Source organism: Oryzias latipes, chromosome 5, assembly GCF_002234675.1.
Source record: "Oryzias latipes chromosome 5, ASM223467v1".
Lineage (NCBI taxonomy): Eukaryota > Metazoa > Chordata > Actinopteri > Beloniformes > Adrianichthyidae > Oryzias > Oryzias latipes.
In genome coordinates this window covers 19,456,950-19,473,717 of record NC_019863.2, presented here as the reverse complement: position 1 = coordinate 19,473,717, position 16,768 = coordinate 19,456,950, and the positions used below count along the sequence as shown (strand labels likewise).

The window sequence follows — 16,768 nt, the reverse complement described above, 5'->3', positions numbered from 1 at the left end:
TAAAGATTAGTGCTCACACAGCTAGTTACAAACACACACTCCAGTGTTAATATTGACTGTGATCTCCTCTGATGCTCTCCTGACTTGATCCAGTCTTTACTTCTGGTAAATATCTTTGCATCATCCTGTCAAAGCGCTAAGAACTCACAGCTCCGAGTTTTTCTGAACAGGATTTTTTTCACAGGTTTTACAGCAGTTTAGAGGGAAAGGTGTACAAGTGTAAAGCAGCCTGAAGTCAGAGCATGTTTCGCTAATGCAAACCCTTCAGCTAACAACACGTGCACAGCTGACTGCACGTGCACAGAAAGCATTTCCAGCTTCCATCCTCCTCCCTGCCTGTGAGTGTTTCTGTGCTGCAGAGTTCAGGCTCACTGCTGCCAGCTGCATGATAAACACGGATCGCTCGCTCCACACGGGAGCTGCAGCATTAGTATTCATCGCACACAGCCGCAAACAGACACATGCAAACACCAGCGCACGCACTGATGACGTCATCGAAACCGTCACTGGATCGACTGTCAACCCGCCACACAGACGACGGCAGTCAGCACTGCAAGCAGAACGTCTGAAGCAGTGGTTTCAGACTGACTGTCAAACACGTTCAGGTGTGTAATTTCAATCAATGCGCTGAATTCAGTTCCTTTAAATTCAGTCCAAATATGGTCAAATTAATCATAATAAGTTTGATTCATTGTGTGTAATTAAATTAGGCTGAACAGATTTCTAATTAAATCTGTTCAGGTTGATTCAGTTTAGCTAAGTAGACTTCATTGCCTAACTAAAGTCAATACTTAACTAAGTCAACATCAAGAATTATTCCCTTGGTTTGATGAAGCTAAAGAGACTAAACCAATATTGGTCACAGGAAGCTGATCCTTTCAGGCTGTGGGGGACGAGGGGGGATGAATAAGTAGAATCCGGAACCATCTTCCACATCATCTTCCCCCTGTTTTTTTGACCCTAACAGAAGCCCAGGTGAGGTAAGAGCTCAACAGGAGCACATCAGCAGCTTAACCCTTGTGCTAACCTAGGCACTTTACCATTGGGAGTTGGGTCATCTAGACCCACTAGACAGTACACGGAACCTTTTTTCTTCAATGATTTGGGAACCTCACTGGTGTCCATGGATTACCGGTACATGAAATCTTTCCACCTTTATCCACCTTTGTCATGGTAGGGAGAACATGTCAATGTAAGGGTGGGGTCATCTAAGATAGCACAAGGGTTAAGGGGGACCCACTACATACTGCTCTGGTTGTTTGGTCTGACCCTGAAACTGGGGGGGGGGGGGGGGGGGGGGGGGGGCACGCCCCATCTGTGGAAGACGTCCTGTGTGGTGCCAGGGCTACAGATGTCCTGCCCAGAAGACTAAAGAGGCTTTCAATGGCAATAACCTTCACACATCTCCGCCCTCAGGTAAACCAGTCAATACTTCTTCCTGTTGGTATGAGGCTAAACTTTAAATAGGGAGAGTTGTACATTTTGGTTTTTCTTGTCTTGTAACACCATCCAACTAACACTTTTGAGTGATACATTGGTATTGATCGGAATGGATAAACTTCTCTTTGGCTGTAAAAGTGGAGGAAACCAAGGAGCAGGTGGATTTCTGCAGGCTGTCAGTCTTTGCTGCAACATGAATGCAGAAAGAAGGAAAGAAACAGCATTTAGCATGTTCTTGAACCCGCATCACCAGCTTGGTGTGTCCGTAGCTTACGTGCATCTTCGACTACAGAGAGCACAGCTGAAGACTCTCATGACTCTGGAAGAAAGAACAAAAGAAGTCCACACCCTGTCTCAATAGTCTCAAAATCCTGCACCGTATGGTGCTGATCAGCAGACTTGATGGTTGCAGCATCTGTAGGATAAAACCCTGAAGCCAATATGGGCTTCAAATCTTAAGGTTCAAGCTGCTTTTCTGTTAGGACATGTACCTTTTTATAATGAACACAATTAAAATGTGATCTAAACAGCCTATAATACTACAATAAAGCTCTGATGAAGTTCTTCTTAGCAAATATAACAAAAACGAGGACAGAAAATCTGGGCAATCTTTTTCTAAGAGATATGTCTTCTGTTCAGGTCGACCTCCAAATCAGATGGATCCACAAGTAGTCAGGAAAATTATGCTGATGATTATTTGGTTTATTTATCATCGGATCTCCCTGCGCTGCTACCCTCCACGAATTTGAAGCAGTTTTTCCTCTTTGTGTTGGATGTGACTGAGCGGAGGACACTCATCCCTCCTACCTGGAAAAGTATTCAATTACAAGCTTTCTGGCAGTTCTGTGATGTTTTATCAATAATTCATGGAGCTCTTTTCCAGTGGATCCACAGATTTGCCCTCTGGGTAATCTCTTCAAAAAATAAACTAAATCTGTATTTAAACTCTGAGAGGTCCTGCTGGCCACAACTTTAAAGTAACATCAGGACCCCTCTCTCTCTCTCTGTGAGGTTTGAGTTAAAGGGGCTAAAAGTTGTTTTTCTAAACAAAAAATGAAACTAAATTAAACCATTTCTTCTTTCTTTTCAATACAAAAGCAATTAGCTTCATAGAAAGGCACCTGTAATTTTATGAATAATAAGGAAAATTCAAACCAACATCTTTCAGTTCTTTCTTTTGGCTTTCTGCTCCTTCAAAATCCTTCTTTCTTTCAGCTGTTTAAAGGTTTCTAAGCGTTTTTTATCAAATGTAGAAACACTTGGCTCCTTTAGGAAATCCCTAAATAAACTTCAGGTTTTTCTTACTTTCTAAAATGAGTTCCAAAATATTACTCTGCTTCACATTTGATGAATTTGAAAATCATGTCAGTGCATAGAACAACAGCACAGTACACTAAACATATTACGCATTACGATGGGTTTACAGTATGTATTACACAGGTTTGAGCTTTTACTCTCCAAGTTTTGTTTTCATTTGTACAATTTTTATTTGTTATTTAAGTCTGAAATGTATATTTTCAGATTATTTAGCGGTTGCCAAATCATTTATAGCAGGTACAATTTCCGCCTGGTATAAATAAAATATTCGAATTCTAATATAGTAGAATTTGTAGCACAGTTTACTAATATTCTGTTTTCTTTTTCTTTTGTTTTTCGTTTTGCACTTTATCTAAATTAGCCTCTACCATTTACCTTAAAAACTCACTTCAATCATCTTATGATCTATTGTAAAAGCATTCTCAGTTTCTCTTAAATTATAATTATGTTGTTTTTAGCCAAAAGCAAAAGACCTGTGTCATTTTTTAAAACATCATTTCTGCAGAGCGGCAGTAGTACATCAGACATTTGCCTCTGAGTTGTGGGTGGAACTTCTGACGCTGACCATGCCCGCACACCTTTCTCCTTCACGTTGCTGAGAGCTTTCTGTTTACAGTAGCTTACTGCCCCACACAACCAAAACCCAATAATATCGATACAACAAAAATGGCGAGCATTATTGGAACTATCCAGCCACACAGCCAGCTCGGACAATGAAAAACTAAGACGTGCATGGATCTACTTGTCTGCAAGTGGATGCATCATGGAGCGGGGCAGAGAGCTTCTGGCACACCCAGCTTATTTTCTACGCCAAAAATACACTCTTTTACCTACAGCATTTTTTCATCTGCTCCTGATTCACAGAGATTTGAATAAAGAAACACTCAGAAAAAACATTCTAGGCTTCTTTTCATTACATATGTCCTCCATAGTGAGAATAAAGTTAACATGAGCATGTTAAAAAGGCCAAAAAACCGGATTTTCATAAGAGTGGGGCTTTAAACTTTAAACTATTCATCTTTCTATCATTTTTGGTGGAAGTATTTATCTGTCACAAAACCTTTTTTATTTTTTTTATTTAGACATCCATTTTCCTTAGGACTTAACCTTTGTAAATCACATTTTACTAATGTGTTTAAGAGATTTTGCAATAAAAACTATCAATAAAACGAATGTTGATTTTAACTTTTTTCATGTTGACGACTATTGTTGCTGCTGCCCTAATCTCACCGAATCAAACATGATCCTAACCAAAATATTTTGTTTTTTACTTATCAAATTATTGTTCTTATCATTTTACATTAGATTAAAAGGGAAAATAATGGCTTCATGTTTAAATAGATACATTGTGTTTTCCTTTAGGGGAGACATTAAAAGGCTTTTTCATGCTTCAGCTTTCATTTTTCTGGTAGGTTTTCACTTGTTTCCGATTTATGTCTGTACAGCTGCAGGTGTTCATTTAGAAATGAAGTGTCTTCCTTTTTCTTATTTCTCACGCACCAGTGAAACAGGAATTTCTCTGTCTGGTCTTTTCTGGTTCACTCTGCCTCTTCTCTGATAATGCTGGGGAGTGTGTGTGGGGGGGGGGCAGGAGCTGGTTAATGATGATGAGGTCTAATTAGAGAAATTAAATGCGGAGGCTGTGACTCTCACTACAGGAGCTAATCTGACCTAACTGCTAATGCCCCCCCGCTGCCCCCCATTCATCCATTATCTGCAGCCTCATTGACCTCGTCACAAAAATCAGCCTTTAGACCAGGACCGGCGGAGAACGAGGAGGGGTCGTTTGTGGCGTCAGAAGCAGATGAAGTATTTTGATCATCAATGATTCTGCTCTTTTGCCTTCTGCTATCAGAGCTTAAATGATGAAGCTCAGCATCTCCAAATCGCACTACAAATTGAACATTTTTGGCTTTCTGCATCTGTGAATTTGAATCTGCATTTCCTATTCCCTAACGGAGCTAAACGTAGAAGACCAGAACAGTTCATTAGATCAATAAAACAATGAAAGATTCCTTCTTTCGTGGCCTCCTTGTGTGTTTTCCTGTGATCTGTAATGAAAAGCCAACTTGACTGTAATGACTGGAGAGACAAATTGATTTAACGAGCGCAGCTCTCTTTGGCTGGTCGCGAGGAAACGTTTCAGCTCCACAGCGGCGGCTCCTGTTCGTGCTTGGCTGGGTGAGGTTATTACCCCATTCGCAGGAACATGGAGGCACATCCTGGTGTGAGCGGTCTCCACTCATCCAGTCAACACTTGTTCGCTCTGATCATGTCCTGGCCTTTCCTTCGCCTCAGCCAAGTACTTGAGTGGCTCCAAATCACACGAACTTGTAAAAACATTATGTGACAAAGAGTCTAAAAGCTTACACTTCTTAGAAAAGTGCTGAAATCTGATGAGCAGCGCTGGAGTCAAAGATATTTCTTTTTTTTTTAGCAGAAAAAGCCTTAGCACTGAAATCGTATTGTCTAATTAGGAGTACAAGGAAAACTGGTGGTTGTGGTTTTAGTTTGCAATCCATACAAAACAAAGCTTAGCGTTGCAGTTTTTAGTTTTTTGGCTTCGTCTTAGTTCTATTGAGATAAAAAAAAATGCCTCAGACTGAGATTGGTCAAACAAGGAGGAGAAGGAGGAGGGCGTAACGAGGGAGGGTCCTGTAAGACTGAACAAAGCAACAAGCAAAAATATGAACTAAAAAACACAATATGATCAAGCAAAACAAGATCTGTTCAAACTTTATTTTTTACAACACATTACATACAACAAAGTGCAATATAACAGAATAGAACAAAATGTGGTTAAATTATATAAAAAAGCATAAATAGCTATGGAAAAAGATTAGGTTAGAAGAAATAAAACTGATGAAATCTCAATTGACTGGGAATTGTAAGCCAGATTTATTTTTATTTTTTAAAGACAAAAAAATCCTACGGCAAATACAACTCACCGCTTGTCCACTGATCTGTGTTAAGGCTTTTTTTCTGTATGATTCAAGAGATTCCTATTATATTCTTAAAGTGTAATGACTTTATGCATTGCTGGTTTTATTATGGGAAAAAGCCTGAGGTAAGGCTGCAGCGTGATATAAATTCCCCTAAAATGGGTTAATCTGCACCATCCCTGTTTCACAGCATGTCACCATGATGTGGAAAGATTTGTCATCATAATGACTTTTCATATGCTGTATATTGTTGTTATAAAGTATGCATTATGTTTGTTTGTTTGGTTTTTTGGCAGGAACAACTTGAATTGGAACTAGTGGTTTTTAGAGCCTCAAAGTCACAAACATCACTTCAGGTTTCAGATCAAACATATCCAGATGGAGAATATCTTTACAGCACATAAGTTTAGGACTCTGCTTCTTACAAAGCTGTCCTTATGTAGGTCAACAAAGTACTTTTACATAAAATAATTTAAAAATTGGTGGAAAAATCTCCATATTTGATGGCTAAAATTCAACATTGTGTTTCAGACCATTTCTGCTGTCTGTTCAGCACTTTATAAAGACTATAATCAAAAACCCTTTAGAAGTTTCTTCTCGGTGTGACAAAGAAAAAAAGTGTAACATTAGGAAAAAAAGTGATAAAAATTGTGAAGTTGTAAATTGTCAGGTGAGTGACTTATCACTTGTAAGTGTGATTTGATAGAACCATATTTTATCACTAATAGAGATCATAAGCTCGTCATTCGGTGGATATTTTTAGCTTTGCAAGCAAAGATTTGGTATAAAAGGTGCAGACAGGGGTAGCTAAGTTAAACCCCCTTTTTTTGTGTGTTCTTAGATTAATGCTTTGTGGTTATTTTCCAACTTTCAAAGACAACCTTGAGTCTATTTACTATTTACATGCACACAGAAAATTTGATTATCATCTCATTTCTCAGATCATTAGAATAATCAAGTACCCTTTAATAGCCTTCAGCAGATTAACTGATTATATGAAATCTGATCTAAACACCTGCATTTTCTCCTCCAATAAAATAACCTTTTCCTGCAAGTTATTTAGTTTTTTCCATCCATTCTTATCAAAAAGATAATATAGTCTTGTAACAACCTGGCATGGTCACAACATGAGCAAAAAGCAAAGCGCCAGGGGAACATGCTTTTCACATGAAAGTTGTTTTTCTCTTCATGTGTCAATGAAATGTGCAAACATTTTAAGCTCCTACACTACAACAACATCTGTGTACAACCGGAGACCACAAAAAAGTTTGAGTTTTAAGTAACAAATAAAAGCGCAAATGTTCCAAAAGAAAACTGGCAATGAAGAAAAAAAAGTGTGAAGCAATGATTTCCTTTCTCGGGATCCTGAAGTGCATCTAAACTCACCAGATTATCAAATTTCCCTGATTAATCCCAGATATCAGGAGTCTGTGTTGAGGCTGCAGACTTCTGTACACACGCACGATCACTATTATAATAAGCCAAAACAGGTGACCCTTCTGTATCATGACAGAACAGATCTATTTGAGCCCTTAAGGGAAATAAAAACAGGTTTAAAATTGTTTTATGGCTGTTGCCTTTTTTTTTTTTGCATGGACCAGCATGTCTGAAATGAGGGAGTTGATGATCGCACATTAGCTAATCTGCAGTCAGCATAGATTTAATAAACTTGGTCTTTTAAAAAGCAACATCTAGAAAATGTGTCCCTGTTATTATTTGAGGGTTATGAAATTGGTTGTTCTGCTTTTTTCATATTGTAACTCAAAAATGCCAAATGTCATAAAAATGTATTGGGATTCAAACTGCAGCAAATGTGATTTTAAAAAAATAAAGAAAAACTTTCTGCTCCTGGTTTCAATTTGAAACAGAGCATGCTGCATAATAATGAACCCTTTCTGGGTATGAAGCTTTGAGTGCTGCACAGCAATAATTATGATTCATCCATTTTCAGCATCCGTGTAACCATAGAAACCGGTCATCTCATCTTGGTTAAAATAAAAAATTTGGGTTCTTTACTTTGAGAATTCAACACATTGTGAACTTTTATTCATATTTTCCCCTGTGTGTTGACAAAATACAATCTCTTTATCCCCCGCTTTTCTTTGTTTTTTTATTTTCTTTTTGCATTTGTTAGATTCACTTTGTGAAGAAACTTCAAACTGTAAAATGAAAAAGTCTTTTCCCAGTTTACAGGCACTTCTACATGTTGACAAATGAGAGGTGGGCTGCTTGAGTGCTCCACTGATGTGTAAACTCCCAAAGCCACTTTATAACATTCTAGCTTTTATTAATATTTTCTGTTGATACAAATTGAGTCTGTGGAGTGCAACAGTGTTTAACAGGAGACTTGAGAGAGCATCTCTGTGAAGAGGAGCTCCTGGATCCAGACAAACATCCAAAGCTCATCTCTAAGCTGCTCCACTGCTGTTTATGTGAAACAGTCTGCTGCATTAAAATCATCCGACACCAGGAAAATCAGAAAACAAGGCGGGTTCAGAGACGCAGGAAGGAGCACTCAGTATTAACGTCACTTTAGAGGCTGAACTGATCTGCCGTCCATCGCTGCTTCTGGGGCATCAGGCCTGGTTGGTCTCCTCCACCTCATCCATCGTCTCCGGTGCCAAACCCGAGCTGAGCGGATTACAGAGAGAAAGATGGCTGCGGTTCGCACCGTAAATCCAAAGACTGTTCAGGTGGAACATGAGCTGCCGACTAACGGCGAGCAGGAGAAGAAATACAGGGGGGAAAACCCCCACCACCACCTCATCGGAGGACCAAACTCCAGTTTCATAGATGGATGCCACAGGGGGGGTTGTAAGTTAAACCCTGAGCACCTGGGTTAGCAAAGCCCAGAAAGTTAAACTCAGTCACCCGATAAACTGACTACATTTTTATAAATATGGATCTTTTCTGGTTGAGTGGATCCCTGAAATGCAACTCCTACAACACGCCACATTCAGACAGTTTGTCTTTGTTTAAAGTGTCTTGCTCAAGGACGCACTGACATGTGAAGTGCAGGAGCGCTGTTGTTTCTTAGTTAAACTCCAGGGTCTCATTGATTTACACCTCAGTTTCTTTGTTTAATTGAAAGTGGACACATTTCTTTAAAAAAAAGTAGTGAGAATATAAATTATTCTATCAAAGAAAAAAACACCAAGTTCTTCATTTTCTTTTCCTCCTCTCAACACACACACACAAACGACAACTGCATGTGTTTAGTCCTCCTCGGCTGCACAGCAGAACTGGTTTCCTCTGAAAGTCTGACAGAAAAACCGCCAACAGCATAAATCTAACGGAGCAGGGGTCGTGAAAAAGTTTGAAAATGTCTGCTGGGTGAACATGTGTAGTGAGGATAGACAGATGGACAAGTAAACATGCACTTTTTATGTCAATAATGAAAACTGACAAATGTAAGCTCCAGACTTAGTGCACTACAACACCAGCTCTTCAACAATTGCCCTGCTACCTTAGCTCCAGCTACAACTAAAAAGTACAGCCCTGCACCAGACCTTTGACTGCCTTCTATTAGAAAACCACTACTGTGGACAGTAAAAACCAATCATTGGCTTTTATGCATCTCGTAGAGCTCTTTTATGAGAAGCCCCCGCCATTCCTGAAAAAAAGCTGTACTTCCAGAAACATGCTAGTTAATGCCGTCAATCTCTGACTGTAAAGTTTTACTGGAGCTGCATTGAAAATCAAGCACAATGATGGGATCAACATCTGGCAGGAGCTGCATCGTGACTGTGACACTTCAACCCAAGCTGAATCCTCAGACTTTTATGAAGTAAGCCAAAAAGACCGATTTGGAGCTGATTACAGTCCAACAAACCCTGCTGCATGAAGGACTCGCAAATAAAAAAAAGAAAATAGCGGAAAAGAAATGTTTGAAAAGCAGAAGAAACAAGGGAGTAGGGGTGTAACAATTCATTTGAACATTTTAATTCATACCAATATGCAGTGGTTGCCAAAACAATTCATAGTTGATATTGGTTCATTTGGAAGGAACAGATCACAGGCCTGAAATAGATCCAGGACACCTTTAGCCAAAAATTCTACAGGCGTCACTCAGAGATAAATACCTACTGAACAGTGCAAGTGAAGTTTTCCAGATTCTTGTATTTCTTGTTGAATAATCAAGTGTAGATTAACTATGTGTGCAAACAAACAAGTAAACAAGAAATAACAGTAAATCCATTCACATTTTAGCTTCCTAAAGTTCATCCCACTGTTGTTTTTCCACATCCAAATAACACAAACAGAACATTATTAGAACATTCTATCACACTGTATGGTCACGTGTCTTTACACAATTCTAAGTGTTTCCACACATTGGACTGTAATGATGCTTGATTGTTTTTTGCTGTCATCACATCTGTGTTGTCTGCTGTGATGCACTTGGTGGCTGTAATGTTACAATCCAAATGGTATTTTCCAACTTCCAGATAATCGATTTATGTCATTTTGAAATGTTTCTATAAAGGGATATATGGATTTGATTCGATTAACAACTTGTTTCAGACTGTGGATCGTAGGAATATAAATCGATTAAGGTAATTATTCGTTGCACCCCTACAAAGGAGCCGAACACAATTCTAGAAAACCAGGCAGAAGGATGAAGACCGGAGGAACAGTACGGCGTGAACCTGAGGCCCGTTCTCTGACAGAGTACACATGACTGTAAGAAGGTGACACGACTTTACAGACAGCTGCTTCCATCTGCGTGCCAGCTGGATGACGGATGCAGAGAAGTGCATCAGAAGAGGAGCACTTCTGGGAAACGGCAGGAACACCCACGCGCAGCGTTCACGCCGGCATCGGAGAGCTGTCACGACTCCAGAGGGAGCAGCCACTAATCCAGCCTGACAGAGAACACAAAGAGCCTGGAAGTCCTGACAAGCGCCAGGATGTCGTCAGCAGGGGACGAGGGCCCATGGCCAACAGTAAACAAACAGTAAATAATAAATAAATGCAGCACCTTCACTCTTTAGCTCCCTCTGTGTCAAAGTTAATCTCCCCGTTTCCAAACTGACAAGCAGCATCTCGGCTTTGTTTTCAGAGGAGGACTCTGTTTCCTGACATGTTCTCTTGTTTTCCTGTCTCCCGTCCCGTCGGTTCCCTCCCCGACTCCTGCTGCTTGTTTGCTGCTCTCCTGTCAGCCTCTGAGCTGGCTGACAGCCCATCAGTCGCAGCTCCTTTTAAAACTGCACCTTGCTGTGGTATCAGGTTGTCTCCCACTGTCAATACATTACAGGGCTGAAGACGGAGAACTGACTTCACTTCCATCTTCAAAATCAGATACAAAACATAGAACCTCTGAGAAGAAAAGTGAGTATTTTTAATTTCTAGTCTACTAACCTTGGAAATAAAATAGACACAAGACATAAGATCAAGAAAAGGAATGAAGGTTTTCAAGAAAACACAATTACATTTCTAACAAAACACGGAAAATGATGACATGGCCCACTTGGAGCCACTTTTAACCTTTCCAAACCACAGCCTTTATCGAAAATGCACAAACATGTGAGACTGACAAGCCTGTCAGTCCAGGAAGCAAGATGAGAGACTGACACTTCCCTGTCTGTCAAAAGGCCACGCCCCTCATTACCTCAGAACTCACCTCCCAGCTCAGTGGTGATGGAGATTGAATCTGAGCGTTCATCACTCTTACGGCGGGTAAACTGTCACTAAATTCACAATTCAAGCAGCCAACGACGCCCTGATCTGACTAACCTGCACATCTGGGGAAGAGCTGGAACGAGGAATCCGTGAGTCATAGAGAAACGCGCTTGCAAGAGGAAAACTGTCTTCCCAGCATGCTCTCTGTCATAAATAAAATGTCTTTTTGTCCACCAAGATTTTAGAGCTTCGTGATAATAAGATGAAAATATTTAGTTCAATTCTAAGAGTTTTTATTATGTTTTCATTTGTATTCCAAGCAATCATAATACTAACGCCGTGTTCCCAGCGGGCATGTGGCGTGCATTCTGGAACCCACCGAATGCACGTTCTTCAAAGTCCCTTTGTTGGGACTCACGGATTCTTTTATAAAGCTACGGACACACCGGGCACCACGTACATTCAAGAATGCGCATTTAACCCATAGTGTTCACACTGGACCAGCAGGGAGGGGCTTCTCCGGCTTCTTCTTTTGCTACTGTTTACTAGTGCATGTTCGCCACCTACAGTTGGAAGAGGCGTGGAGTGAAATGTGGAAGTGGTGCAAATCTCACTCCAGGCTTTTTTCTTTCAAAGCTCTATTTCAATATCGGAAAGATTTGGTGTCACAGAATTCCTGCCGGGGCACAAACTCGCAATTATTACTTTCTCCTTTATGATCAATTTTTTAAACAGTTGAGAAGGGACGCCATCCATAGGTTACCTAAAATCCCAGATTGATGGAAGTTCAACCTGGATTTTAAAATGTGCTCAGTGACATGTGAGCGCCAGAGTTTTGACCTTACAAGGCAAAGCACACATTTTCGTAGGCCTGTCATTGGAAGTGGCTGCTTGAACACATGTTGCCAAGGGCGACGTGAACGTAGCCTAAAGAAGAGCACAAACGTACGAGGATGTTTGAGAAACATGCGATGCTCACATCTCGTTTGCATTTTCCCTCACAGCCATCTGAAGGGGGTGGTTCTGTTGGACTCAGACTAAGCAGCAGTGGGATAATGGTGTGATGATGATGGAAACCAGGTGCCTTCAGACACCCCCCCCGTTTCACAGCAGAGTGGAGGTGTGTGACACGGAGGCTTGCTGGAGGTGACAAACAAACCCCTTCATGTCATTTGTCCCTGATCCAGCACCAACAGACTCACAGCAGACAGGAGGTGGGGGGGGGGTGACAGAGACTGAGATGGATGGGTGGGGTGGGGGGTGTCTCTTTGTGGGGGTGAAAGGACGTGGAAGCTCAGGCGCTTGTTGTGAAATTGCAGTGACTGCTGGGTTGTTCGGCTGCAGCCTGCAGCGACAGAACCTTCATCTTTCATTCTGTGAAATTACACACCGAAGGACAAACATCTCCTTCCTCTTCTGTCTTCCTCCTCCTCCTCCTCCTCTCGCCGGGCCTGAGGTGGGGGCCGACGATGACGTGAAAAAGTGATGCCGGTGTCAGCCGGAAGACGTTATTTGCCCCACTCAAACAAAAGGCCTCAATATGACGTCTCTCGCCATCATTTCTCAACGTTCACCTGAAGATCCTGGACTCCACCTCCAGCCTCAACCAAACAGCAAAGTGTGCAGCAGCAGCAGCCGTGATTACGAGATAGTTTGCTCTCCCAGCATGCACCACAGCAGGGCACAGCCTGAAAGGCTTCCAGAGGAGAAAACCTGCTCTACACCACTGTGGTGATGAAGACGAGGAGAAGGAACACAGCGAAAGGTCTCACTCCCATTGTTTTCCCCTGATCTTCACTTAAACTGTGTGCCAGCTCTTAAACTAGCAGCAGACGTCTCCATCAGCTGTTTTTCACATCCGTGGTGACTTCATTAAACATCTTTTCTTCAACAGGCATCCATTAATTTTTATTAACTTCTCTTGTCCTGTTTCTGGGAGACAAAAATACGATCTCTCTGTACAAAATTTTAGTTTTAAAAGGGAGAAAACTCTCAGGATGCTGCTGCAGGACAGCGAGAGAAGGTTCAACAAAAACCCCAGAAGAAGAAGAGAAGATCTGAGCTTCATCAGAGTTCCTGCTGAAGGAAGATGAGTGGCGGTGGATGTCTTTATTCTTTCATGTTCTTCCTGAGAGCTGCAGCTCTGGTGTGAGGACAAGGAGCTGTCCTGTACCTAAACCTGACAGCTACCACAACAGTGAGGTACCTGAACGCACCACAGATGATCCACTGAGAGGAACAAAGTGAGCTGCAGATGTGTGAGCCACATCCACGCCTCAAATGTCGGTATGAGGTCTGTGAAGCTGCTGTCTGTGAGAGGATGAAGAGCATCTCATCTTCCTCGTCGCCTGTCATTCCCTCTGCTCCCCCGGCAGCTTCCCAGACCCCCCCCCCCTTCCTCCCGAGCTGCAGCCCGGTCGGCAGTGTGTGTGTGTGTGGGGGGGGGGGGGGGGGGGGGGTTAAGGAGCAGGACGCGTAGCAGAATTGAAGATGAGGAGGTTCAGGAACAAAAGATGAAGATGTCTTTGGGAAAAGGTTTGAAGAACAAAGCAGGTGTGTGTGGTGGTGGTGGTGGTGGTGGGGGGGGGAGTCGTCATGACAGTTTCGTAGGTGATGTCCACTGACACGCGGGACCCGCGCAAACTTACCGGGATAACCGTCGGCCCGCTGCAAGGCGCACGCGGACAGCATGACAGGCAATATCCAGCAGCAACGCGAGCGCACGAGCCCCCACATGGCAGAAACACGCACATCCACGGAGCGCGAGCAGCAACAGCTGATGACTTCCTCCCACCGCTGTCAGTTCGGCGACGCTGCGTGAAGAGCCACGGCGGCGCGCAGGCGCAGTCACAGGTCCAGTATTCCGTTCCAAACCCTCTGATGTGCCGCCGGCGCGCGGATCCGGGAGAGGAGGGAGGGGGGTTATGAGGGATCGCCGTGAACAGGAACCTGCACGGCCCGCGCCTGCCGCGCGTCCTTTTGCTCCCACGGCTACAGCCGGACTGAATCGCGGCTCACGGAGAGGAAGGTTTCTGCTGGACGCTCTCCCCCTTCCACGCATGAACAGGACTGAGGGAGGGGGAGACACAGACTTTATAGTGGGAGGGGGAGAGAAGAAAGGATCATGGAGAGAGAGAGATCACAGCGCAGGAGACAAAACCGACAGACTCCCACAGAACCCACAGACAGAAAGGAAAGAGCTCCGTTTTCCGTTTGCCCTTAAACACACCTGATGCTCAGACGAATGAAGCCTCATGAAGCTCACGAGCTTCTCTGTCAATTTTCTCTAAAAACAAAGTCCTAAAGAGACATCTGGTGGCCAACTGAAGCTGCTGGAAAAATGATGAAGAGCAGGCAGAAGTTACAAATAAGTCTGGGAAATTACAAACAGTGTCAGTATAAGAAATATTAAAATACGTGGAAATTTAAGTCAGAACAGTTCATTAAATTCAACTTAGCCGTATATGAACAATTAATCCACAATGAATTTCTTTACAGCACACTGACAGATTATTAAACTTTGTTTAAAGACCCACTCTTAAAGACTTGTAAGTCACTAAGAGTGATGTACAAGTTACTGCAGGCCACAGGCTCCCTGCTATGCTCCATTCTGATGCATCCACTTGTAGACGACTGGAACTTTGTTGAGCATGTAACATGTCACAATGACAATAAAGTCTATTCTATTCGAAAGTCTATTCTAGATCCATGTACGTCTTTGTTTTCCTCGTCTAAACTGGAATCTGTCTCAAAACTGTACAGCTGGATGGCTGTACATACTGATCGTCCTTTTTGTTGCACCAGTAATGTTACGTTGGGGGTATGAGGGACTGTAAGCTAGCAGGAGAGAGTGTAAACAGATGACAGGAAGTAGGGGCGGACTTGCTTCATGCCAACAGTCCCGCCCACAACTCAGAGGAAAATTTCAATGAACTGCTGCTCTCCAGAAAGTATGTCCTAGAAAATGACAGTTTTTTTTACTTTGGCTAAAAATGGCATAATCATAATTAAATGACCACTGGGAACGCTTTAAAAAGATCAAAAGATGTTTGGAGTGGGACTTGAAATGGTGTGACCACAACAAAGAATTATGGGATTGATTTATACTTTCCCTTTTCAGACAGGGTCACTGTTTCCTCTGCAAAAGGAGACCGTGCTTTGCTTCTTTGAGGTGGCATTTCTGGGTCATTTCACTTAGAGCTTTTCCTTTTCCAAAAGAGGAATTCTGACAGGTTCCCAAAAATGCATCTGATACAAGATAGACAATTTAAGACAAAAAATGTTCTTAATACTCGATACCACTTCTAAAGGATTTTCATTTCAGATTTTTTGTATTATGAAAATTGGAAGCTTTTTCTTTCTAAAATGAGTTTGTTGCTTCACACCTATAAACCCACTGTGCCTCAATTGCAAATGAAGCTATTTGATCACGATTCAATCTTTTTCACTTTTTATTCGTATCGGTTTCTTAAATATTGCTCTTCTTCTGATTGTTTCCATCTCAGGCTTGTTCATATTTTTGTATTGTCTGTAGTATTTTCATATATTGTGGAAATACTACCACATATAGTTAGAATTTATGGAAATACCACCTTGATATAAAATGTTCTTGCTCCACCACTGCTAACCAAATACACCTGATCCAGGTAATCAGGATAAATGCATGCAGGGAGAGCCAAAAATAGGAGGGGTGGTAGATTTTAAGGACCCAGACTATATATATATCTATCTATATCTATATCTATATCTAAATATATATATATATATATATATATATATATATATATATATATATATATATATATATATATATATATATAAATATATATATATATACATACATATATATATAGATATATATATATGTATATATATCTATATATATATAGATCTATATATATATATATATAGATCTATATCTATATATATATAGATCTATATATATATATATATATATATAGATATATATAGATATAGATATAGATATAGATATATACAAATACTAATTTACGAATATTCAGTAACAATCGTAAATTAAACAAAAAGGTGAAAGGAGAACTCTATAGAATAAAGGTTAAATAACAAAAGCTTCATATGGGAAAACAGTTTAACTTAGTAAAATAAAGATAAACTGTCAAACATCAAATATGCTATATGAAGTGTCTTTCTTTTTAAATTAAGGTTTAAACTTTAAACTGGATTCTTAATACACAAATGTGCCAAAAGGGAGAACTCTATGCTGCATAAAAACAATGAATGGAAAAATTCACAATTTTCTTTCCGTTGACAAAGGCAAGACACTGTTTATCATCAAAGATCAATTTATTTACATTCCATCTGATCCTGTTTGATTGCCTTTTTTAAAAGTCTAAATTCAAGTAGGTGGAATTTAAAATCAGTTAAATAGTAAATTTGAAAGAAAGTGTCAAAATCAAACAAATTAAATGGCT

The 16,768-nt window shown here is 41.1% G+C and overlaps 1 protein-coding gene across 1 annotated transcript in view; it reads right to left on the bottom strand.

Moving 5' to 3' along the window:
• Positions 1–14,673, bottom strand: part of LOC101160156 (receptor-type tyrosine-protein phosphatase gamma) — a 228,475-nt gene extending 213,802 nt beyond the window's left edge. The window contains exon 1 of the mRNA XM_023955062.1: positions 13,967–14,673. Coding sequence (XP_023810830.1) covers positions 13,967–14,054 — 88 coding nt within the window. The 5' untranslated portion in view covers positions 14,055–14,673. The remainder of the gene's footprint in view (positions 1–13,966) is intronic.
• Positions 14,674–16,768: the final 2,095 nt, after the last annotated feature.